At 36.0% G+C, this 27,055-nt stretch overlaps 1 protein-coding gene across 3 annotated transcripts; it reads left to right on the forward strand.

Moving 5' to 3' along the window:
• Nucleotides 1-18,302: 18,302 nt before the first annotated feature.
• Nucleotides 18,303-26,447, forward strand: l(3)72Ab (U5 small nuclear ribonucleoprotein l(3)72Ab). 3 transcript variants are annotated; one of them, XM_085656870.1, is made up of 7 exons: nt 18,317-18,395; nt 18,471-18,560; nt 18,788-18,951; nt 19,039-19,558; nt 19,645-19,891; nt 19,986-20,313; nt 21,150-26,447. In XM_085656870.1, the coding sequence occupies exons 2-7, from the start codon at nt 18,516-18,518 to the stop codon at nt 26,248-26,250; spliced, it is 6,405 nt and encodes a 2,134-aa protein (XP_085512996.1). In that variant the 5' UTR covers nt 18,317-18,395; nt 18,471-18,515; the 3' UTR covers nt 26,251-26,447. The 3 variants fall into 3 exon arrangements, with proteins under 3 accessions (XP_035737568.1, XP_085512996.1, XP_035737570.1); XM_035881675.2 differs by having other exon boundaries at nt 18,303-18,560; XM_035881677.2 differs by lacking the exons at nt 18,317-18,395; nt 18,471-18,560 and having other exon boundaries at nt 18,910-18,951; nt 19,039-19,120; nt 19,183-19,558.
• Nucleotides 26,448-27,055: the final 608 nt, after the last annotated feature.

A 27,055-nucleotide genomic window follows, 5' to 3' on the forward strand; every position in this document is an offset into this window, starting at 1 on the left:
GAAAAGAGAAAGATTTGTTGGTCGAGTTAAAATTAAATCGAGTTCTTTTAATTTCGCCGCCAGAAGGATCTCGCGCTCGCGCGTGCATTTCGTACCTGGAACGAATCTTCTCCGTTGGGAAGAGTGAAAAAAGGTTTTGGGACGAGAGGATCTTCTATATAAATCAAGAGCTTTTTGTTAACGAATTATTATCTGAATTATTCTTGGACAATATGTTATGAGAAGCGATTATAGTAAACGTTTCTAATGTGAAAATATGAGTGTAAGGAATTAATCGACTTCGTTGATTAATTTGTGTGCTATTTTGTTAAATATTAGTTGTTTATGTTTATTCTTATCAATCGCATATATATATATATATATTAGTACACGCGAATAATTGAACCTTCATCGTTCTACCAAAATAGAAGTTTCGATGTCTATCATTATAAGATCATGAAATTTACGAATTTCTATCTAGTTGAGAAGGTGTCGTAGATTGTGAAGATAATTATTTTAACGAAAGAAAAACTTTTTATAAAAATATTTGAATGTTTAATTTTTATTTAAAAAACTGCATAAAGTTCTTTAGTTACCTAATACTTTGAAGTGGGTGGAGCAGAAAGATATGGCACTTGGATAGCGTTCTACAATTTCACGAGAACCACTGCAATAAATTGGGTTAATTACACGGCCAGAGACGCGTTACAATTGGTCGATGAACGGTCACGATCACGGTGGTCCCAATTAGGTTACTTGAGATGTCGAAAAAGGGCTCGATTTACTATCGTTCTTGGGACTATGACAAATCGATTGATCAATCATGATATCGTAGATCTCGATATATGACATTTTTGAACGTCTTATGGAAAAATTTGATCTTCGAAAGAAAACTGTAGCTTTACAAAAAAAAGATGGATCTTTATGCTTAAGTAAAAATAATATTCATAAATAACAACAATGTAAAAATGTTAAATAATAATTGATTCAATGTTTACGATATTCAGAAGATATTTATATAGTGAATGATGAAGATGTGTCGATGTTTGTGCGTGCAACTCGATGCGATTTGTCCGATAAAGGGATAGACAGTTCTGAGCAGGCCGAGTACGAAGACGGAAGACAAAAGCAGTTGTTATTAGCGAGCGAACGAGAAAATACGTACGATAATTAGGATGCTTAAAACTCTATTTCTTTTATCATTTATTTTTTCTGTTCGTTATTTCGTTTACTTTGAAACTTTTGTATTATCAATATAATAAATTCATTTTATTTTATAATTTCTATATTCAGAAGAAGCATTATCGACTATAAATTTTCAGAATGTATTCCGATTTTATAAATACGAGCTAATATAAACACGTTACAACGAAATTGTTATTTTCTTCTCTTAGTTTGTTTAACGTCAGAAAAATAAACGAATCATATTACTTCCCGGTAGAATTTACGCGAATTTGCATTTCGCGAGTCATATTCTGTGTGTTATCGAAGATAATCAAACGTAGATTGTCTGAACAATACTAATAAAAATATATTTAATATAATTTGAAAAGCTTGCACTCTCTCTCCCTCTTTTAAAGTAATGGTACTAAACGGTTTATGCGGCATATGAAGAGTATTAATACAGGATATATATAAACGTGGACACGTTTAATAACTGATTGCGAGAATTTCACAGGAATAATTTTAAAATATTTTTAATCCACATCGATCGATTAATATTAAAGATCTCGATTGGCGAGAAAAACACATGGCTGCTCGATCGAATTCATGCTTCCGTGGTTTTTTTCCGTCGATAAAAATCCGGTTTACCAATTCTCGGGGTGAAGTAAAAGGAGAGAGAGAGAGGGAGAGAGAGAGAGAGAGAGAGAGAGAGAGAGAGAGAGAGAGAGAGAGAGTCGAGGTATTTGATATTCCCTCAAGGCGAGAAGACTAGACTTATTCATCCACATATGTCGTATGTATTCACGCGAGCGCGAACACACACAAGTGTATCAACATACACGAAGATATGGAAGATGTTTGGTCACGATCAACGTACTTAAACCTACGCATGAGTAACTGAAACCAACACGGAACAGTTCGTTGGTAGATTCGAGAAAACGACCATTTACCTTCCAACACTCGTATCATCTTATCTCAACGCACATACTAATGTTTATCTAATCCCTTTTAGTCAACTTCTCTTTCGATCTCTCGATCGTTGATATCGTCAATGATTCGATCACTTTTCATAATTTGTTGTTTGTTAAATATTTTTTTATTGATGCAGATAGATAAATAAAGAGATAGAGAAATAGAGAGATAGATAAAGAGATAGAGAGGTACATATATGATTTGAGTTAGAAAGAAGATAGTCATGTGTAATGACTGATAACACTATTGTCAATACAACGATACAATATTGTTGCGATATGGAATAAAGAAGTAATGAAAGAAAAAAAAAAAGAACTCGCGTACGATATCTTTAAGATATATTTTCAACATATTTATAAACGTAGCGTGTATATAAGGTATATATAAGTATATAAATGAATGTATCATTATCATAATAACGACGTGAATCAGGAAAGATCAATGATTTATCACTTACTATCTGTTACATTATTCCACATTATAATAATATATGGAAGAATGAAGAAAACTATATATAAATATAATTTAGGTCAGTTTCGATAAATCTCTAAATATGCGAAAGAAAGAGAAGCAAAGGAACTTGTATCGAGTGGACTATATTCTGGCGTGGGACAGGACGAGCTACGGATGCTGCGTGCTCTGCTGGGGGCGGCTCACTTATCTTTTTTTTTTCTTCGTTCTTCTTCCTTTTGCCTTGGATCCTTCTCCATCCTTTTCTATCTTTCTCTATCTTTCTCTCTTCCCTACTCCTCTTTCTCCAACTGCTTCACACTCCTCCGTTTTCTTCCCCCACCATAGACAATTTCTCTCTCTCTCTCTCTCTCTCTCTCTCTCTCTCTCTCTCTCTTCCTTTCTTGCGCTTTATATCTCTGTTTTTCATCGTCCTCTGCTCGAAGCCAGGACTTCGTGCCCTCGAAGAAATGCATCCTCTTTCTATCGTAAGACAGAAGAAGGGCGAGAGAGAGAGAGAGAGTGGGGGGAGGCAACAGGTGGATACTCGTTTCAACGATAATACGATAATATTTGTATCAACTCGTACCTGTCTAACTTTTTCCTAAGGAATAATGTTTTTAATAATTTTTTTGACAGAAAAAGAGCTGAAGTAAATATATACATATGTACATATATTTATAGTAATTGGAATTGCTTCTCTATTCACTTTTTCTTTTTCTTTAATTAAACACTAGAGTCTTCTTTAATTAATAATAAAACTATCTTGGAAATAGATAAATAAATTTATCTAATGGTATTTTTTTCTTTTTTAATGTAAAATCTTCCTGTATAAAAAATCCTGAAGAAAGAAATTACTTTGAAATTTTATTTTATAATTTACTTTATATTATAAATGATATACAAAGATGCGGCGATACGTAAAGATCATTGTCCAAAGCTCATTCATATCAAAGAGGAAACGTCTTATCGCATTCTTATCTCTTTAATTTTTCACGATGTTTTCCAACGAAGGCGTGAATGCACGCAATACGTATACGCATAGTACGTAACCGAAACGAATACGTGGAAAAGAAAGAGAAAGCGAGAGAGAAAGAGAGAGAGAGAGAGAGAGAGAGAGAGAAAAGAGTAAGCAGCCCACTCTCCCGTATCCTTTCTATTCAAGTAGGTTGATCCTGAATAGGGGATCCCAAGGGCGCCTACGTAATCCCTCCCCTCTATTGTCAAGACGCCAACCAGTTTTCTCTTGGCGAGACTTTTTTTCACGCTCTTTCCATCAACGGCCTGAAAAACGCATATAAACGCGTGCACACGCGAGTCTTGTCCCTGAAAAGCTGCCGGAGTTCTTCGCATCCGTTAGAAATAAGGAATAATACCTCGCAGGTAGTTTGTGATCGGTATACTTACTTTCCTCTTTCCTTTCACATACGTTTTATTTTTCTTTGTTCCCCCTTTTTATTAATAATTTTTATCGGCAATGACGTGTCCTCGAAATAAAAGAAAAAACATTGTTTAATTGTATAATAATATTGTTAAAATTATTAATATAGGTATATATGTATCCTAATAGTCATCTAAGCAATTTTGAATCAGTAATTAAGAAGTCATGCAAATTAGGTTTTATAAATATTCAAACAAAAAAAAAATGAAAGATAAAGAATATTAACAAAAAGCTGTTTTATTTAAGTATTATTACGATATTATATATGTACAATACAATAATAATAGAAATAATAATAAATAAATGTTTTCTTTTCAGATATCTCTTGTACGTAGATGCACGAAATAACGTACCTCTAATATACTTATGTATATAAGTATGATTTATACGTGGATAAAAACCTGCACAATGTTCGATAAGTAATTAATAAATTTAGACAAAAATTTGTTTCCCTGACGTAACAGAAATAATTTCAATGAAGAAACAGTTATTATATGCCGCAACAATGTTCGCAAAAATGTTTTTATATCCTTCTTCTTTTTGAACAAGTCTTCTTCGTTTGTCGGCAATCGTCAAAGGGCATATCCAAAGCCTTGGACCCTTTACCAGTCACGCTGAAAACGGGAGCAGTCGTAGATCCTATCGTGTACCCTCCGCCCCTACTCCTTCTCTCTCTCTCTCTCTCTCTCTCTCACTTTGTTTCTTACTCACAGGTCGTGTCTCTTCTCGTCCTGACCGACATTATTTCATTCTGCCTATCCACTTCGATCTCGCAGCTTTTCGAATCATCGGAAAGAATGAGAAATCTTGTTCTCTCTTTCTTTCTATAAAGAATCCTTCTGTTCACCGTGAAAATTCTGGCGCCAGGAGTATCTTCACCTTTTACTCTCAAACGTGTCCGTACTCTCTATCGATATCGAATTTTATAATAGCTTATCGATCATTAGAATTTGCTAAGTTTATCATTTTTAAATATTAAATTATTTTTATAAAATTTTTAATTAGTTTTAAAGATAAGATTAAAGAGTCGGGTATGGAAAATTTGTAATTCAATGTGTTAAGATTAGAAGGAAAAAAGAAAGAGGTATGTAGGTAGGCGTTTATTTTATGATAATTATCCTAATAAAAATTATCGTAGTTCTTTACATCTTTATAACTTTAAAGCCACATCCTTATTACATTATTTCATTCATTCGAGCACCTATTTATATTGTGAAACTATTTTGAAAGAAAAGTTAGTTCGTAAATGAAAAAACACCGAATATTATCGGAAATCTTAAAAAGAAAACAAAAAAATTTTGAAATAAATATTGGAAAGAAAAAACAAGAAAGAAAGGAGAAAAGAGGGAAAACTTCATTTGATTAAATGCATCTACGTTAATTGCATAATAATCGATACGATGTAATAGGTTGCAACAGGGATTTATTTCTCTTAATTCAATCAATTTCTCGATTTCACCAATCGATTCATCGAGTCATCTAATAAACGCAATTCTTTCTGCAGTTAACCTTTAGGAGGATCGAAACAAGGATCGAAAAGAGAAATTCTTAAGAAATTGTTGATCGTTTGTCGATTCATCACAGCTTTTCCTTGTCCATACTTTCTCAATGTTATTTATTTATTTTTTTTTCCCCCTTTTTCTCTATCGTTTATGCACACGCATAAGTCTTACCATATATGCGTCATTTTCAGATCGCGGCAAAAATGCCAGGAATGTCTTGGTACACCAGAAGCATTCTCCCTTTCTCTCTTTCTCTTTTTTTCTTCTCAAGTCTCTGCGATGATAGCGAGATGGTAATACGTTAGCAACGAATACCTCGTTAAGTTCTATCAGAAGCTGTAGACCTTAGGTCCTTTGATGTTAAGATCGATAGACAGATACATAGATATTTACTTAGAAAACGATTCTATCGATGCCGCGTTTCAGACTTCATGATCTTCGAAATGCTATTTTAATAAGTATCGACATGACCTAAGAGACATTTTTGAGAGAAAAAGAAAGAGAGAGAAAAGATAAAAAATTAATGAATAAAATTATATTATTGATGAGTATATCGTATGTAAGCGGGATATCTTTTCTTAGCTTATAAATGATCTATCAACATATATTTTATTTGTTTATAGTATTTAATACATTATAAATTGTTGATATTATATACATTTGTTGTTATATATATATATATATATAATACAATCGAGTTATTATGTTGCGAACGATACAAATTTCAAAGATTTAGAAATAATTAGGAGATCGGTTAAAGATCTTAATCGATTAAATGTAACCGCATTAAATCGAAATGAATGGTTTATTCAACGTTTGAAATCTCAAGCTTCCGACTTGGTATCAATTATTCTAGTATTTATGTTAATTAATTGCCCACAGAGAAAGTTAAGACAAGCTGTGCTGCATACAGTTATGTATGGTTACTTTATTGGAGCTCGCTTGCACGGAGGTCAGAGGCGATGCCCAGAAATAAAAGCAGGAGGGTTAATGTGCCTGTGTCACGTAATTTATGCGCACACGGACGTTCGTAATTATAAATAGCGAATCCGAGTAGATGCGTACTTATATTACACGATTCGCGTAGTATACGTTTAAGATATCTTTGGGAAATATTATTTGTTTAATGAATTTTATATTTTAATAGTGATTCCTTTTGCCATGAATTTCATATGACAGATGATAGAAAAGTTATAAATATTATTGATTAAAAATTTTATAATTAATTTATAATAATTGATTAAAAAAGAAAATTGTTTATATATTTTCTATATTCTTTTCCAATAGATTCTATCATTGTATTAATAATCGCAAGATTTATTTTATATAAAAGAAAGAAAAAATACGATTACAAAGATAACTTTTTCTTTATTTCGAATTTCATTTACAAAACGTCGTATTATCATTAGAAACAACTAGGATAAAAATCAGTGAAACCACTTATGATTCTTTTTATCCGAACGATCGCAACTCAACGTCGTTCTAGTAGATACGAAACATCCTACGCAGCAACTTTTGTCCTATCTATAAAATGACAATCGTTTCTTCGTACAAATACACATATATACGTACTTACAATAAGTATAGTTACTCTACAGAAAAATTCACTCTCGTAAACATTCTAGCTTCCGTGTTCGCGTGAGTTCGCGAAACGGCAGAACGAGCTAAAAAGAGAGGGAAAGAATATGACGAATTTAACGGTCGACAGTGAGCGTGACAAGTGCGTGCAGCGGGTGGAAAGTCGAAGGAGGGTAGGAAAAAAAAGTAGGAGGAGGGTGTTCTTCTTCTCTTAGTCTTCTTGGTAGGGTTCGTGCGTTGGTGGTTGTAAGTCGGGGGTTTCTTTCATGGCCATCGAATTAATAGGCCATCTGCTCAACTCCTCCGGGTTCCTTTAAGGAAGTCAATGTTTAGGAAGTCCATGGGAAGCGGCGACAACGGAAAGACCCATAAAGAGAGAACATGGGAACGAGAGTTTGCAAGGAAGTTGCGTACGGTGCCTTGTACGCCCCCTTTGCCTTTTTCTTCTTCTTCTTCGTTAAGGAGAGGGGGGGGGCGAGAGAGAGAGAGAGAGAGAGAGAGAGAGAGAGATAGAGAAAAAGCTTAGGTGAAAATGATTGGATTTTCTTTCTTCGATAAAAAGTGCCGCTATAAAAGAGACTTTCTTCTCAAACGGTCTCTTACATTTTTAACCCGCCCTCCTTCCACCAAACATAGCATGCATGACTTCGTCTTAATACTTGACACTTCAACGACGTACACATACATACTCGTTGCTGTGGGAAAGAATGCAAAGGGTTGCCTGTAATCTGTTACTCGATGACTTTTTTTCTCTTCATGAAAATCTACTCTTGAGCGGTGCCGATCATGCCGGTGTAATTTTTGCCCATAGTAGCATAAAAGAGAGAAAGAGATAGGAGAAGAAACGTTTGGAAGACTCTTGAAAATTCCAGATGATAAACGTATAGCCAGGGTGCGTCTGGTTTTTGAAAGAGCAGCGAGAACAAGATTAATAAATCCAAAACGACGAAGCCGCCGTCGTGCGCCTGGTAACAATAACGAAACACCTTTTATGCACACGTGGATTCTACCTCCTTCAGAAGGAGCCACCACCACCATCACTATCAACATCAGTACAAGCAGAACCACCAGCACGAGCAACGTCTACTCTTCCTGTCTCTCTCGTTTCCACCTTCTACCTTCTTCTCCACATTCACCTGCTGCTATTCGAAGATCAGCTGCCCTAACCGCCACCTTGGCAGCACCTTGCTACCCACCACTGTCCTCCTTCACCTCCTTCACCTCCTTCTTCTTCTTCGTCGTCGTCGTCGTCGTCGTCGTCGTCGTCGTCGTCGCAGTCGTCGTCCAGGATCTTCTTCTTCCTTCTTCTTCTTTCTCTTAGCGCTTGCAACCACATGCCCCCGCACACGCATACGCCCAGGCGTCCAAGAATTTTTCCAAAAAAATCCAGCTGCAACGATCTTTTATGGGGGTCTCCCGATGCTGGCCGTCCTGCACCATGCACCATCCACCATGCACCGGCACCAAACGCAGCTTGCCAGTCTCCGACATCGTTACTTCCTTCTACAAAGTTATCTTACTCTCTCGACCTTGTCTCTTTCTTTCTCTTGATCGTGTAATTGCGATGGAGAAAGATATGCGAGAGTTGATCGTGCAATAATTCAACGTTAACGAAATGCAATTCGATTCGTTCTCTTTGTTCTTCTTTTCATTTAATGTATCTTAATCGATAAATAATAATTAAACGTATAGATAATTTTCCGAATTATTTTAAATATATCTTATTTAGAAATCTCATAAATAATATGATTATATTTTTATAAAAATATAAAAATAAGAGAAATAAAAAAAAAATGAAAGAAATGATAGGCCCACATGTGCCATTCTACAGGATATACATCGTATAAAATATAAAATCATTGTCATCACACATATGTATGTCACTATCTTTCGCAAGAAACCAGCATGCCATATATATGTGCCTACGTGTGTATATGCTGTAACGAACTTGTTGAAGAGAAGAACAAAAGAGCAAGATCATTTGAATGAATTAGCATTGTTCATATTTTATGGCTCTCTATTTAATAATTTCTTTTTATATTAAATATCTAAGATCGAAATATTTGACGGTTAAAATTTGTACTTGATCCAAGGAATGATCGTAGAACGGGGCAATTTCCGTCTTTCACTTTATATTGTAGGAAAATAGCGATGTTATATATAATGCATTTGACGTTTTTTCTTTGCATAGCAGAGAAGCAGCAGGTGAAGGCAACAGACTCCACGTGGAGTGAAAGAGAGAAGGACAGAATACGATCGACTTTTAAGGCAACCTTTAACTGGCACATGCACGCGCTTATTCTGCAATTTAGATAACACGTATTTAATCGCACATGTCGTTTGCAGCAAAATTCACCGGCTTGACAATACATACGTATATATTGAAATATGTTTTTAATGCTACATTAACTTCGAAAAGCGATATATTTTTTTTAAATATATCATTAAAGTTTTTACATAAATAATTAATAAAAATATAACAAATAACATTATAACTCACGCTTGCAAAAACTTACGAAGAAATTTTTCGCTCTACCATCGAACGGAAGTTTAAATAAATTAATTGATTAAGAAGGAAAAATAAATAAAAATGAAAATACATAATGAATTATATGAAAGAATGTGGGAAATCGATTGGCTAATTTTAAGAAAATTCGAAGGTGTCGGTGTTCCCAGATCCTTAATGAAATTCAAAGAAGATTCGAGTCTAAAGCGTATCAATTACATTTTCAACCCTAAAAGAATCGAGAAGGGTTTCGTCTGGCGCCGTTTTTCTTTCCCACAGGAGACCAGCAGTGAGAATATCGATTCTCTGAGCATCATTGGAGAATGAGGATGAGGAGGAGGAGGAGGAGGAGGAGGAGAAGGATGAACATTCACGCTTGGACCCTCGTTTTGGATTTATCGGGCTGGACGTCCGGCCAAATCTTTAAAGGCCACGGAGAATTGGAGCATATGGCGAAGGACGATTCTCGACGGAGGAAGATCTCTCTCTCTCTCTCTCTCTCTCTCCTCCCTTCCCCTTCTTCTGTTCTGCACCCCCAGGGTGCATGTCCCGTAAAAATTCGCTGTGCTACCTTGTATATCTCCGTCGTGCATCAGTCTCGACTTATTTAAGAAGATCAACCATCTTCCTTTCCAAGAAAGTCTCCCCTCATACCAAAAAGAAAGAAGGAAAGAAAGAGAAAGACGTCCTACTCGATTAAAAGACTTCTAACGTCAACTGCATGGCGAGTCGATCGATTTCTGTCAAGAATCATTAAGTTCCAAGGGTAAGAATCATGGGATGACCGAAAAAATCCTCTTGGTTCTCTACTTTCCGATGTGTCTTTGCTGATCGGATGGATCGTTTCAGGGTTATCTCTCCTTTTCTACGATGGAGAATCCCTTCGTAGTCTTTTCGTAGTATTGTAGTAGAGACGAGTAGAGGTTAGGGAGAAAGAAAAAAGAAGGAAGAAAAAGGAAAAGAATCGAGTTCACCACTGACTGTGGGAGATCGCATACGTACGCAGAGTATAGGCAACGCGTACGCTCTTCTCTTCAGAGAAAGAGAACCAGAGAGAGAGAGAGAGAGAGAGAGAGAGAGAGAGAGAGAGAGAGAGAGAACTCGTGAGAGAAAACCTGCATGGCGAGAGAGAAGGACGAAGAGAATCACCTGCGGTGCACCTGCTGTGCAGGGGGCTCCTTTGGTCCCGTATTAAAAGTGTATCAGGCCCTCCTCCTCATCTTCTTTCCTCCTTGAATCGCCTCCTTGGATTCTTCTTTCTCTTTCCTCCGAACTCCCTCGATCGCTAACTCCTCCACCACTGAAATACCTGGTGGCCCCTCTACACACGGTAATTGCCCCTCAACCGACTTTTGCCTTTGATGGAAACGATCTGACAAGAACGTGTGCGAGATCGGCATAGTCCTGATCAGGACATATCGTCTTGAATAATCCTTATGTCTTCAAAATTGATAATAGTAAGTTCGCAAGCTCGATACTTTAACGATTACAAACGTTAAAGATTTTACTATTTGATACGATGACGTTGTTCTTAATGTTTCGCGCGATCAAATAAATGTAATCGTTATGCTTTTAAAGAAAATAATAAAGAGCGTGAAATCAAGGGAAGATATATGAAATAAAGATCAATGCTGATATACGTATAGAATATATCAATATATTATTTATATAAATTTAATAAGATATTTTTTTATTTATTAAGATATTAATTTTAGCAGGTTTTTTATTTTTTCTTTTTTTTTGAAAATGCACGGTCATTCCAAGGATAATAGATACACGCATAAAAATTCTTTGTTGCTGCTAATAAGATGGTGAACGTGTGACAGAAAGGAAACGTTTAAAAGTTCGAGGAACGGAAATTTTATATTCTTCTCTTTTTTTTTCTTTTTCATATTACTAGAGAAAGAAAAAGAGAAACGTATCTTCCGTCTGGCAGACGAGAACGAAGAAGTCGAGGAAACGACTAGAAGACGTTCCCGTCGTTGTGTACTGCGAACGGCATCGTTCGTTCACGAGCTCGGCAACGGCCAACAGGTGTATAGCAGGTGCACACCCCAGCACCTTGGAGAGTGTTGTAGAGAGCTAAAAAGTTTCACGTCCACCTGAAGGTCCCACGCGAGAAACCGAGCAACTTTCAACCGTCGTCTTCGAGCGCCACCACCACCACCACCACCACCACCACCACCACCCTTCGAAAGACCCACCCCACGAAGAAGCACTCGAACGTTACACGATAATGGAGATCCTCAATGGTAAAATGATCGTGAAATTTAATCGAATTCGTCGTTTAATTGTATAATTTATCGTTACGTAAATTTGTACTCAAATTAATGATTAATAACAATGATTAATGTATGGAATAATTGTGCGATCATTATCTATGATTAATGAATTATAAGTACTTAATATTGAAACAAGTATCTTTTATAATTCCATTAAATTAATTTGATCATTATCACCTGTCATTTTTTATTATCTATCTTTTCTTTCAATTATTATATGCTAAGGATGTAATCGAGGACAAAGATAAAAAAATATTTTTTGGAAAACTTTTTCTTTCGGAACAACGTTTCGAACAAGTATTTGAGTTATGAATATAATAACGTGGGTGAGAGGTGAAGGGTGGTGGTCGAACAAAAGCGCGCGTTATACGAAACAGAGAACGAAACACCTGCGGCTCATTATCGATCGGCCATCGATCGTTCATCGATTGGTCTTTCTCTCTCTCTCTCTCTCTCTCTCCCTCTCTTCTTCTTCTCCCTCACCTTCTCTTTCTTTCTTTTTTGATCATTTCTCTCGAAGGCTACACTTGGAGAATCACTATGTAGTGCTCGGTAAATTTTTGACCGTTGAAAAGCAACCCCAGCGTGAGGCGTGCGACGTCAGGTGCTTCTACTCCTTCTTCTTCTTCTTCTTCTTCTTCTTCCTTCCTGGACGGCAAGTGCGTAGACGGTACAAGTGCTTTTTTCGATTTAATGACACGTTGCCTGTCGTCTCACACGAACACGAGAAGGCGGACACGCATGTGCGCACGCGTACACGTAAATACATATACGTTATTTTAATACACACATGACACACACGAATTTTTTTATATACTTAACTGTACGATTTTCTTCCGACTTTCCGTTAGCTCATGCTAACCATCAATGTGAGTACATGAATTCCTAATTCGGAATACATTTTTTTCCTTGTCTTATATTCTAGACCATTTTATATTCGATGAATATGGAAAAAATTTCAACGTCAATTAAAATAGGGATATTAAAGATAACAATGAAAATAAATTAATTATTTTTTTTTTATGACTAAACCTAAAATAATTTCTTTTTTCTCTTTTTTTCTTTATGCTGACGGCTGGAATAGGAACCGCAATATAAATAACGACAAATAGTAATGGAGTAAGTAATGGAGTAGGATGCAAAATATATGATTTCCTTTTTTTTCTTCTTTGTTTTTAATTCTTTTTACATTTCTTCCTCCTTTATAATTTCCATGTATTTTGCGAATATTTACGATTCAAGAAATTCCCCGTTTATAGATTCATTAAGTGTAATAATTTTAGGAATTAACTTCGACTAAATATGCCGGTAATTAATCGAAATAAGAAGCAATACGAAATGCACGCACAGTTTTACTTATCATAACTGAATTGACTCAACTCAGGCGCACCTGTACGTCCCTTTCTCTTCACCGGCGACACACACTCGTACGACATTGCGGCAGCTGTAACGTATAGGGATTAACGTATCCCATTCGCGTAGAGGTAACCTACAGGTGGAAGGCACATCATCCTTGCTCTCTCACTCTCTCTCTCTCCCTCTCTCTCTTTCTATTTGTGTCTCCGACGTTCGTAGTCTTTGTTTCCTTTCTTAGGATAAGAATTATACATAATCTACAATATCAACTATAACATTTAAATTGAATGAATATTTTCTATTTGGATATTTATATCTAAAAAGAAGAAATTAAAGGTAAAAGAAAAAGTATTCTAATGAAGCAAAAAATATAAGAGAGATAACATAAAGATAGGTGGTGCTTTTAAATAGGTCACTGAGTACGTACGATTGATATGTAATTTTTCTTTTTTTTTTTTTTTATAAAAGAGATACATATGTATATGAAATGGCAAATATCTCTAAAAAATAATCCTAAATATTAATCGATCGATTTAAATTAACGGAATAAACGGGATAAAATTCTCAAGAGAATAAAAAGTATAATGTGAAATATTATAAAAATAATCCATGTAAAAATTATCGTATCTGTGCAAGTGATAACACTATTTAAATACCTTAAATTTCTTAGCTTTACGTGATTCCAACGTGTATATCGGACACGATAGAAAACCACTTTATAGGAACTTTTTGCCATCTGCCTTCTCTATATGTCGGGCATATGTCGTTGGATAATATCGAAAATGATCTGAACAGGTAGAAAAAGAGGGAGAGAAAGAGGGCAAAGTGGATTCTAAACTTCGAAGAGTTCGCTACCCGTCTGTCGATGTTCACCTGTTGATTTCCTTCAAATCAAAATAATATCACGGTCACCATATTTCCGCGTTGTTTTTTTTTGCTTCCTACTTGAAAAAAAAAAAAAGAAAAACAAAAGAAAAGAAAAGAAAAGAAAAGAAAAGAAAAGAAAGGAAAAGGACGAACGTCGGCATCCGGCAAGGAAAATGTGGAAAAACTTCATTCGAATAAATCGTTATTCGTTCCTTTTTTTTTGATCGTCGTAAGACGATTGAAAAATTTTTTTTAATAAAATTTTTTTATAAATAACAGGACCGATCAAATAAAACGGAAATAGCTGTCTATATCTTTCTCTTTCTAACCCTTCCGTTTCCGGCGATGATTTTCCAGCGATGGAACTCAATGAATATGATGGACGATTAAGTTCGTCAGTGATGTAGCAACCCCCCGTGAACGATAATGGGCACGGTGAGGAGGATCGTGGTGACCAGAACGAACTGGTGGTGGTGGGGAGGGAGAAGAGTTAAGGGAAATGCGATCGTAGTCTGATTTATGAACGAAATCTCGAGTAAACGACCTGTTTCCGCGCTTCGCGGTGCGTGAAATGACTTTGGGCGAGTTCTCTGCTGCTCACGGGGAGGAAGGTCTATCGCATACGTGTGTGTTTCTTTGCTTTTGTGCGTGCATACGTGTAGATATGTGTGCGTATAAATTTTAACAGTGAGTTGCAGCTACGAAGTAAACGAAAATGACAATAATCAATTACCGAATGAAGTCTAAAAAGTTATTTCGTGAAACTTTCAAAGAAAATTGAACGAATAAGGCAAGTTTTCATGATTGCTAAAGACTATCTATTATCGTTTTGTTTCTTTCTTTTTTTATAAAAAAAATGTAAAAGTTTCAAAAGTTCTCCATTTATTATACTTTAATTAGCAATCATTATACTTTAAGATCTAGTACAATGATGACTCGAAGGACAATTTCAATTTTTTTCTTTTTTTTATTTTCTTCAAACAATTTAAAGAAAACTATCTTCTGGAGTACTAATAACTATCAATACATTTGCGGATTCTCTCTCGTCTACTTCAAAAGAGAATCAGTCTCCTCGAGAGTATTTAATCGGTGATACAATGTATTATTTCTCGAGGCGAGGTCAAGAGTCACCTTATAAATTAATCTTTTATTAAAGCCGCCTTCGTCAGTCACGCAGACGAAAAGTCTTTCGTCTCAACGATATACGATTTTCCCCTCTTTCCTTTCTTCTTTCCATTTCTTTCTTAAGCAAGGGCAAGAAGAATACGAAGTTGAATCTTAAATTGAACGAAGGAGAGGGAGAAGTTACGATAAGAAGTAGAAGACAAAGATACTGGTTATCTGCCCTCCCACGTGATTTTGGCTAATTAACCTCCATACAGCGATTTCTCTCCTTTTAATTATTCTCTTTTTTCTCTTTCGTCGTTGCTAGAATTATTATTTCTTATTCTTTTTTGTAAGCTAGCACATATTTTTTTTTCCTTCTTTTTTGTTTACTACTAATGTCGCTCTGTCAATTCATTTATTTACTTGTCCATAATTGTATGTACATTTTTATAATACGATTTTTATATAATTGTTCGTATTCTTCTTTTTCTCGTATATTATCTTTATTATTATTATTAATGATATTTATCAAATGAATATATACTTTTTTATGTTGTATGACTTTGACTTAACATTTAACTATCTGCAATACACTTGTTATTTTCCTCTATACTTAGTTTACACTTCCAACAAGGGTATTTGAAACGCTTAATAAAATCCTTTCTCTCTCTCTCTCTCTCTCTCTCTCTCTCTCTCTCCTTTTTCTTTCTACCGAAAGATACGATAGCGCCTTCGACTCATCCGAGTCAACCAACGCGACGATTCCTTTTATTTTCTCGCGTTCGTTTTATATTTCAGATAAAAGCAATGACTTCGTTACGTAAAAGCACAGTCTCGATCTTGTTGGGCATGTGTTCATCTTTGAGATTTTGTCGATTTGATAAAAAACGATCGTTCGGATAAGTTGTAAATGTTTAATCTTTTTAGATTTCAAAAGAAATCATCACGGTAACAATTCGAATTCCCGTTATTTTAGTGAAGAGCCAGTGTGCAGAATGATATCAACGACAAGAAAAAAGAAAATAAAAAGAAAAAAAGAAAAAAAAGCAAACGATATTCCTCGAGTCGATACTTTGCTTTTTCTCGTTTTAAAAGACAAGAGACAAACTCTATATAGTCTTACTGTGCTCGTAAGCACAGCTGTGTGTAAAATTAATGGCATATATGGCGACGTCTTATTTACCCGTTTCTATTCACTCAATTGCGTACTTGTAATTACTGGAAGCAAGCGATAGAAATTATTGAGAGAAAGATAAGATAAAGAAAAAATGGATCAATTACGGATTATAAAAAAAAAAAGAAAAAAGAAAAAAAAAAAAAGCATGAAGTTGTTTGGCGACTTTCATTTCTGAATGAAAAAAGAAAAAAAGAAAAGAAGAAAAGAAGAAAAAGGGCACTTTCGATTCTAGATTCGAGAATAAATTTACTTATTTAAAAGATTCATAACTTTCGTTCGATGTAATCGAACAACAAATTTATCAGGTATTTGCGATTCGTTGATGTCGCTATCATTATACGAGCGAGTACGTAATTGACGTTACGGCTATTCGAATAACCGGAACGATCAGTAAAATATTTATCGTAAGAAAAGGAAAGCAAAAAAAGAAAAAGAAAGAAAAAAGGGAGAATGACTTTTCTAAGATATCTTGGAAAGTTCATAGGTCCTATTGATAATACGCTTACTTGCCTGATATAGTCCATACTTGGTAGATAATTTCTCGTTTATTTATGGTCTCGATGAGTTTGTCCGTCTTGAACGTTTACATTTATTATCTCACTTCCTTCAGTATAAAATGCGGAGGAGATTTTTATTGAGCAGTATCGATTATTAAAATTAATGAAAGCTAATGAGAGGTAGAAGAGCGATTAGATAAGAAATATTTCATATGAAAATAGAAACGACGTTGAGAATTTTTACATCGAAATAAATTATTTAGATGGTTTATCATTTAACAAATACGAAAGTGTTTATATATCTTGGTATTAAAAAGTGATATGTTAATGCATTTAATAATAATGTTGCGTAATTATTGTATAATTTAGGTTATTTATAAATGCGCCTTTATAAAAGCAATTCACAATTTGCGTTTGAAACGAACGAAGAAAGGTGGTAGTAGAAGGTATCTTTTATACCGACAGAACGTAACTAGTGGCCAAAAAAAGTGAAATAAAATTAATCGATAATATTATTAAGAAACATATTTTTCTCTTTTAAAGTCAATAAATTATCGTTAAAGCTTCAAGATTGTAAGAAGTAATTATCTCATTATCAATAATAATTTGTTAATCATATTAAAAAATGTTAACAATTAGATGTAACTGATTATAATTATGTCTCTGTCGACGGCAACGGCAAGAACGAACGAATTATACTTATGTATTTGTAGTGAATCAGTTGTTTGAGCAAAAAACAATATTGTTTACTAATAATACAACGTTATACGCATTATCACAGAACTTTCTCTGTTGTGCATTGTAAACGTCTAGACAAGGTCATTTCCCCTTCCTTTTCAGGAGTTCACAATAGAGGAGGTGTCAACGAATCGATTTTTCAAATCAATTTGGACCGTCGTACAAATAATCGATTCATAAAAAAATCGATCGGTTTCCAAAATTTCAAGGTTTTCTTCAAAAAAATGTTCAAATACTACAAGAGTTGATTTGAAATTATTTTCAATTTAAAACGAACGAAAATATATATGGAAACATGACGACGACAAACGAACCAATCAAATTCGTATCATAGGAAGGCCAACTATTCCTGACAGGTTGGCCAACATCGCGATTCGTAATAAAACAAAAAAACTATGGATATATTTTCAAATGATACATTTTCGTATATATTATATACGTAATGTATTATACGTATATATTATATATAGTCCGTACTCTAATATCTTTCTTTCTTGATTGAAATAAAAAATCGATCAAGAAAAATCTCTATGGTCGAAAAGTAACGATCAATTGTAATGATCGAAATCGATTGAAAATATCGAAATGAATGATCGTTCCTCGAGATATCGAAATTGTTATCAATTTTTAAAATCGATAGTACGGTAGCGATACGGTAATCGATTTTTTACAATCGATATCTCTAATTCATTAACTCAATACGTTATACCATAAGAAGGATAAATAGTTCATGGATATGATTGTTTTATATTATGCACAACTCTACCAATGCTAATACTGTAAATGAGAAAATAAGCGTAAAGTGTATGGATGGATATCAACTATTCGGAAGTGCAGTTTATATCTTTTTCTAGATTAACCTATTAGGATTTCTCTTTCACAATATATTGTAAGAGAATATGGCGGACGCAGCAGCGCGGCAGTTGCAGTACGAGTATAAAGCAGTGAGTATCAGTTGATCTTCTTTTTAAATATAAATCTAATATCATAGTAAAATAAACAATTAAATAATATTATTTATCGTAATCGTGGACGAAAGTATCCATTTTAAAATAGTCTCATAGGTCAACGTTACTTATGGGGAATGTTTGCATTCGTAATGTGCATTCGTAAATGTGTTATTAAACATTAAAAATGTTATCGTTCTAATAAACCTTATGTCTATTTCTAGAATTCAAATTTAGTTTTACAAGCAGACGTTCGACTAATAGAAAGACGTAGCAGAGATGAAGCTACAGGAGAAGTTATGTCCCTTGTTGGGAAACTCGATGGCACACGGATGGGAGACAGAGCACAACGAACGAAACCAGGAAAAGCTGAAGAAAGAAAAGCAAAGTATGAAAAATGTTAATTCAATTTAATTGTTAATTAATTAAACGTTAAACATTTGTTACAAATATAAATAAAGTTTATGTTTTGTAGACGTCAGAAGCGCGACGAAGCACAATATGATTTTGCACGTATGAGAGGTGCCACTTTGCTTTCTGAAGGAGTAGATGAAATGGTTGGTATCGTTTATCGACCCAAAACTCAAGAAACACGTCAAACTTATGAAGTATTGCTCAGTTTTATTCAAGAAGCTTTAGGTGATCAACCACGTGACATTCTATGTGGTGCTGCGGATGAGGTTTTGGCGGTATTGAAAAATGACAGATTAAAGGAAAGAGAAAAGAAGAAGGAAACAGAATTGTTACTTGGTTCGCTAGCCGAAGAAAGATTTGCGTTATTGGTGAATCTTGGAAAGAAAATAACAGATTTTGGAAGCGATGAAAAAAGTACTACAAATGAAGAAAATATTGATGAGACTTATGGAATCAACGTACAATTTGAAGAGAGCAGCGAAGAAGACGATGAAGACGTTTATGGAGAGGTTAGGGAGAATGATGACGAGGGAGATGAAGGAGAGGAAGCTAACGATGATAGAGCCATTCATGCTGAGAATGTAAGAAGATAAATAATATAATAATTAATATACGTACAATTTTATTATTTACGACTTTAATGAATTATTATATTTATTTTCTTTAGTTAGGTGGCGCAGAAGAGATGAAAAAGGAGAAACCATTGCATCCCCTTGATATAGATGCGTATTGGCTCCAAAGAAGATTAAGTAGAATATACGACGACGCAATGGTTTCTCAAGCAAGAGCAGCAGAAGTCTTAACAGTTTTGAAGGATGCTAGCGATGATCGTGATTGTGAAAATCAATTAGTTTTACTTTTGGGTTACGACTGTTTTGATTTTATAAAACAATTAAAAAAGTATAGACACACAAGTAAGTTAACATGCAAATACACATGATTACTTTCGACTAATATAATCTATTATTTAATAATGTTAATCTTTTAATTGTCTTTTCTTCAATTTAGTTGCTTACTGCACAATGTTGGCAGCTTCGCAGTCCGAATCGGAGAGACAAAAGATACGTAATAAGATGAATGATGATCCGATACTTGCAAAAATTTTAAAACAATTAGATACAGGAAAAGGGGATGACGATGCGGACGAAACAATGGAAGCCAGAGCACAGCGTAAGAGAAGAGAAGAAAATGAAGATACCGGTGGTCCAGGAGGTCAAGTACAAGGGACTAGAAATTTAATAGACCTGGAGGATTTAATATTTGCACAAGGAAGTCATTTTATGGCAAACAAGCGTTGTCAGTTACCTGATGGAAGTTTTAGGAAACAAAGAAAAGGGTATGTACAGCAAGGGGCACAGGAATTGCCAATGATTTTCCAATGTTTTATTAGCTATAACATTATGAAGTTTGAAAAAGGTTATTTGATGTCAGAACGGTAAACGTAATAACGAATCGGTTATTAGAACGCAATTTAGTTCCCATAAGTTATGGGTTTCGAATTTTCAACAACGCAGTTGGTCCTTACTTTTCCGAGAACAACACAGCTCATGCTGTTATCAGGGCTCATCAGATCGATATATATATATATATATATATATATATATATATACATATATATAGATAGATAGATAGATAGATAGAAATGTTGCATAAATTCTTGGAATCACCATTAAGACAAATTAGAATTGATCTTAAAACATTGTATAGTTTCAACAAGATTCAACAACATTGTTTGGTTACATAATTATATAATTATGTTTCCAAATTATTCGGTTTCGCATTTGGCCAATTTTCCCCCTACCCTACTCAATCTATTCGTGGAATTATCTCAAGAGCAAAGTTTACGGTAGCCCGTCGATATCGAAAATTTAAATGAACGGATGGAATTGCTGTTATTTCCGAAGGAACGATTCAAAAAAAATTGTAGAAAAACTTCCGTAAGGGTGGTCTTAAGCAATATTTAAAAAAAACAAAATGGCATTATAATAGTTTTCTGTTTACATTGAGGAATAAATAAAAAAAAAATGTCGACCTAATTTCATTTGAAAAAATGTCGACCAACTTTTAGAACAATTCCTGTGCCTTTGTATATTATTTAAACTCGTAAGATTGACCATATATACGCATTTATATTTATAATTTATAATTTCTTTTTATTTGATATATTTCTAGATACGAAGAAGTTCATGTACCTGCTTTGAAACCCAAACCATTTGGCGAGAACGAGAAACTTTTACCGATCGAAGATTTGCCAAAATACGTCCAACCTGCCTTTGAGGGTTTTAAGACATTAAACAGAATTCAAAGTCGTTTATATCAGACTGCGTTGGAAAGCGATGAAAATTTATTACTGTGTGCTCCTACTGGGGCTGGAAAAACAAACGTTGCTCTTCTATGTATGATGCGTGAAATCGGTAAACACATTAATGCAGACGGCACAATAAACGCGGACGAGTTCAAAATTATTTATGTAGCACCAATGCGTTCTCTTGTACAAGAAATGGTTGGTAATTTTGGAAAACGATTGTCGACTTATAATTTAACAGTTTCGGAATTGACCGGAGACCATCAATTAACCAGAGAACAAATAGCCGCGACGCAAGTAATTGTTTGCACACCGGAAAAATGGGATATTATAACGCGTAAAGGTGGCGAAAAGACGTTCACCTCGTTAGTAAGGTTAATTATTATCGATGAAATTCATTTGTTGCATGACGAAAGAGGACCGGTATTGGAAGCATTGGTGGCAAGAACGATCAGGAACATTGAAACTACGCAGGAAGACGTTCGGCTTGTAGGTCTTTCGGCTACGTTGCCAAATTATCAAGACGTTGCCACGTTCCTGCGTATAAAAATGGAAACAGGCCTTTTCTATTTTGACAATAGTTTCAGGCCGGTTGCCTTGGAACAACAATATATTGGCGTGACCGAGAAAAAAGCATTGAAAAGATTTCAAGTTATGAATGAGATAGTTTATGAGAAAACAATGGAACACGCCGGTAGGAATCAGGTATTGATATTCGTGCATTCTCGCAAGGAGACCGGTAAAACTGCACGTGCGATCAGAGACATGTGTTTAGAAAAAGATACCTTAGGCCAATTTCTTCGAGAAGGTTCCGCTTCTATGGAGGTATTAAGGAGCGAAGCGGAGCAAGTGAAGAATCAAGAGCTTAAGGATTTATTGCCATACGGATTTGCCATCCATCATGCCGGTATGACCAGAGTAGATCGTACATTGGTCGAAGATCTTTTTGCCGATAGGCACATACAAGTCCTCGTTTCAACCGCTACTTTGGCTTGGGGTGTTAATCTACCTGCTCATACGGTCATTATCAAGGGTACACAAGTGTATAATCCAGAAAAAGGCAGGTGGGTCGAATTAGGTGCCTTGGACGTTCTACAGATGTTAGGTCGAGCCGGCCGTCCACAGTATGACACCAAAGGCGAAGGAATTTTAATTACCAATCATAGCGAGCTACAATACTATTTGTCCCTTCTAAATCAACAATTACCGATCGAATCGCAATTGATCAGCAAGCTACCGGATATGTTAAACGCAGAGATAGTATTAGGAACCATACAAAATATTAGAGATGCCGTAACCTGGCTCGGTTACACGTATTTGTACGTAAGAATGCCGCGTTGTCCCAATCTCTATGGAATAAGTCATGACAAATTGAGAGAAGATCCTTTATTGGAATTACATAGAGCGGACTTGATTCATTCTGCCGCGGTTGCGTTAGACCGTAGTGGTTTGATTAAGTACGATCGTAAATCGGGAAATTTCCAAGCAACCGAATTAGGTAGAATAGCTTCGCATTATTATTGCACTCACGAAACAATGTCGACGTACAATCAACTTCTCAAGCGTACATTAAGCGAGATCGAATTATTCCGAGTGTTCTCTTTGTCCAGCGAATTCAAAAATATCAACGTCAGAGAGGAAGAGAAATTGGAATTGCAAAAATTAATGGAGAGGGTACCTATACCGGTTAAGGAAAGCATCGAAGAGCCTAGTGCTAAAGTGAACGTATTGTTGCAGGCATACATATCACAATTAAAATTAGAAGGATTTGCACTGATGTCCGACATGATGTTAGTTACGCAATCGGCAACGCGATTAATGCGAGCTATATTCGAAATAGTATTGTTTCGCGGATGGGCCCAATTAGCGGATAAATGTTTATCCTTGTGCAAGATGATAGATCGTAGAATGTGGCAATCGATGTCACTTTTAAGACAATTCCGAAAGATGCCCGAGGAAATAGTCAAGAAAATAGAGAAGAAAAACATGCCGTGGGAAAGATTGTATGATCTCGGACCAAATGAAACCGGTGAAATGATACGTTCACCGAAATTGGGCAAAACCATTCATAAATATGTCCGTCAGTTTCCAAAATTGGAATTGTCGACGCATATTCAGCCGATCACGCGATCTACCTTACGGGTCGAATTAACGATCACGCCTGACTTTCAATGGGACGAGAAAGTACACGGTGCCTCCGAAGCATTTTGGATTCTCGTCGAGGACGTCGATTCCGAGGTCATACTACATCACGAATATTTCCTTTTGAAAGCGAAATACGCGACCGACGAGCACTTGATCAAATTCTTCGTTCCAGTTTTCGAACCCTTACCGCCGCAGTATTTCTTACGCGTAGTATCGGACAGATGGATCGGCGCTGAGACCCAATTACCCGTAAGCTTTAGACACCTTATATTGCCAGAAAAGAATCTACCGCCAACGGAGTTGCTAGATCTTCAGCCTTTACCAATTACCGCATTGCGAAATGCAAAATTCGAAAATTTATATGCCAACAAATTTCCGCAATTTAATCCGATACAAACGCAAGTATTCAATGCGGTATACAATTCCGACGATAACGTATTTGTCGGTGCACCAACCGGATCTGGAAAGACTACAATTGCCGAATTTGCGGTACTTCGTTTGTTGACACAAAATCAAGAAGGCAGATGCGTCTACATGGTCAGCAAGGAGGCATTAGCCGAACTGGTTTATGCCGATTGGCTAGTAAAGTTTGGCCAACAACTGAACAGAAAAGTAGTTTTATTGACTGGAGAAACTGGAACGGATCTGAAATTACTTGCCAAAGGACAAATAGTGATAACGACTGCTGATAAATGGGACGTGCTTTCTCGAAGATGGAAACAACGAAAAAACGTACAAAATATTCAGCTATTTATTGTGGACGAATTGCAATTGATCGGCGGAGAGGAAGGTCCTGTATTGGAAGTTGCTTGTTCCAGAGCGAGATACATCTCTTCACAGTTGGATAAACCGACTAGAATAGTAGCTCTTTCAGCGTCGTTGGCCGATGCTAAGGACGCAGCGCAATGGTTGGGTGCACCAGCTGCGGCAACTTTTAACTTCCATCCGTCGGTAAGACCCGTACCATTGGAATTACACGTTCAAGGAATTAACATCACTCACAACGCCTCCAGATTGGCTGCTATGGCCAAACCGGTGTATAACGCGATATTGAGACACGCCGCTCACAAGCCTGTTATCGTCTTTGTACCAACTCGTCGACAGGCGAGATTAACAGCCATCGATTTGTTAACGTTCACAGCGGCAGAGGGTGCTCCATCGAGATTCTTCCATGCCGAGGAAGCTGATATCAAGCCCTTCTTGGATAGAATGACGGATAAAACGTTGAAAGAGACCTTGTCTCAAGGTATAGCTTATTTGCATGAAGGATTATCTGCGGATGATAGACGTTTAGTCGAACAATTGTTCGACAGCGATGCCATTCAAGTAGCAGTGGCAACCAGAGATCTATGCTGGAGTTTATCCATTAGTTCCCACTTGGTAGTAGTGATGGACACTCAATGTTACAACGGCAAAACTCATGCGTACGAGGATTATCCGATAACGGACGTATTGCAAATGGTAGCACGAGCTAATCGACCTCTCGAGGACGACGATGCCAAGTGCGTGCTCCTTTGTCAAAGTTCTAAGAAGGATTTCTTCAAAAAGTTCTTAAACGAACCGCTCCCAGTGGAGAGTCACTTGGATCACAGATTGCACGATCACTTTAACGCCGAAATTGTTACAAAGACGATAGAAAACAAGCAAGACGCGGTCGATTATTTAACATGGACATTCCTCTACAGGAGACTTACTCAAAATCCAAATTATTACGGATTGCAAGGGGTCACGCATAGGCATTTGTCCGATCACCTATCCGAATTAGTCGAAACTACGTTGAACGATCTCGAACAGGCCAAATGTGTCGCGGTCGAGGACGAAATGGATACATTACCGTTGAATCTTGGAATGATCGCTGCATATTATTACATCAATTATGCTACCATAGAATTGTTTAGTTTATCCTTGAACAACAAAACGAAGATACGCGGTCTCCTGGAGATTATATCGGCGGCCGCGGAGTACGAAACGGTTCCAGTTAGACAACGAGAAGAGAATTTGTTGAGAAGTTTAGCAGCGCGACTTCCTCATGCACCTCAAGCGACAAGAATGGCTGATCCTCACGTGAAAGCTCAATTACTCTTACAAGCTCATCTCTCTAGGATACAATTAGGTCCGGAATTACAAAAGGACACGGAATTAGTTTTGAGCAAAGCGGTTAGATTGATACAAGCTTGCGTCGATGTCCTTAGCTCTTCAGGTTGGTTGACACCAGCCGTTGCAGCTATGGAATTAGCACAGATGGTAACGCAAGCCATGTGGTCGAAGGATTCTTACCTGAAACAATTACCCCACTTTACCTCTGAAACGATCAAACGATGCACAGAGAAAAGCGTCGAGACCGTTTTCGACGTAATAGAATTAGAATTCGACGATAGAAATAGACTTTTACAGCTGACCGATGCACAAATGGCGGACGTTGCTAAATTCTGTAATCGTTATCCCAACATCGAAATGTCCTACGAGGTTCAGGACAAGGATAAATTGCACAGTGGCGGTACCGTTAACGTTATCGTTCAGCTCGAAAGAGAAGACGAAGTGACCGGCCCAGTGGTGGCACCTTTCTTCCCACAAAAGCGTGAAGAAGGTTGGTGGGTTGTCATCGGTGATCCCAAAACCAATTCTCTACTCTCCATCAAGAGACTAACTTTGCAACAAAAAGCTAAAGTAAAGTTAGACTTTGTTGCACCGGCACCAGGACAACATTCGTATACTTTATATTTCATGAGCGACGCTTATTTAGGATGCGATCAAGAGTACAAATTTACAATCAACGTTGGTGAATATGAATCGGATGCAAGCTCTGCTTCTGAATCCGAATAAAGAGGTTGCTGAATTTCATTGTATCTTTCTAATATAGGTTAAATAAAGTCTTTTCTATGTATAATAGATTCTGCGATTTTATTAGGATTCCATACCATCCGATGTGAAATCACCGGGTAAAGGATGTACTGCGAGACTCACAAATGTAACATTTGGAAGAAACGTTAAATATATAATATAAGAAGGAAAGCGTACGTTATTCCAATCACGCATTCATCGTTTACAACCCCAGGAATGTATAGGTATACGCACATATACATATCATATATATATATATATATATATATATATATGTGTGTGTGTGTATATAAATCTTCTCGTTAGTACGTGTAGGTGTTTATTGTGTGTTATGACGCATAATACTGATAATTATTTGCGTATTATAAGCGAAGTCTATTAATCGGTCGGTTTTTAACGGTGAGAGAATTAGTATAAAAGTAAATTCCAAAGGTTACAGTTTTTTTGTGGAGGGCGGGGGGGATTTATTTTTTCTTTCTCCTTTTTTTTATTTTTTTATATTTTCTTTTTATTTTGGTTTCACTATTTATGTTTGACTGTTAAGGCTTTGATAGGAACACGTATTATTAAACCGAAGGCAGATCGCAGGGAGCTTTTCGTGTTTTCTGTGATAGTACCTGTCAATATATTGATTTGCATAATAGATAGAAAAATATCTTGTTGTATCAAACTAAATACAAAAATGTGTTCGTCTTGTTTTTTCTTTTTTCTTTTTTTTTTCTTTTCCCTTTTTTACTGTAGAAAATGTATAAATTTGTTGTTGGTAAAACGACAAATCGTTTGGATA

This window comes from Vespa mandarinia, chromosome 5, assembly GCF_050613455.1.
Source record: "Vespa mandarinia isolate Hongniang chromosome 5, ASM5061345v1, whole genome shotgun sequence".
NCBI classification, from domain to species: Eukaryota; Metazoa; Arthropoda; class Insecta; order Hymenoptera; family Vespidae; genus Vespa; species Vespa mandarinia.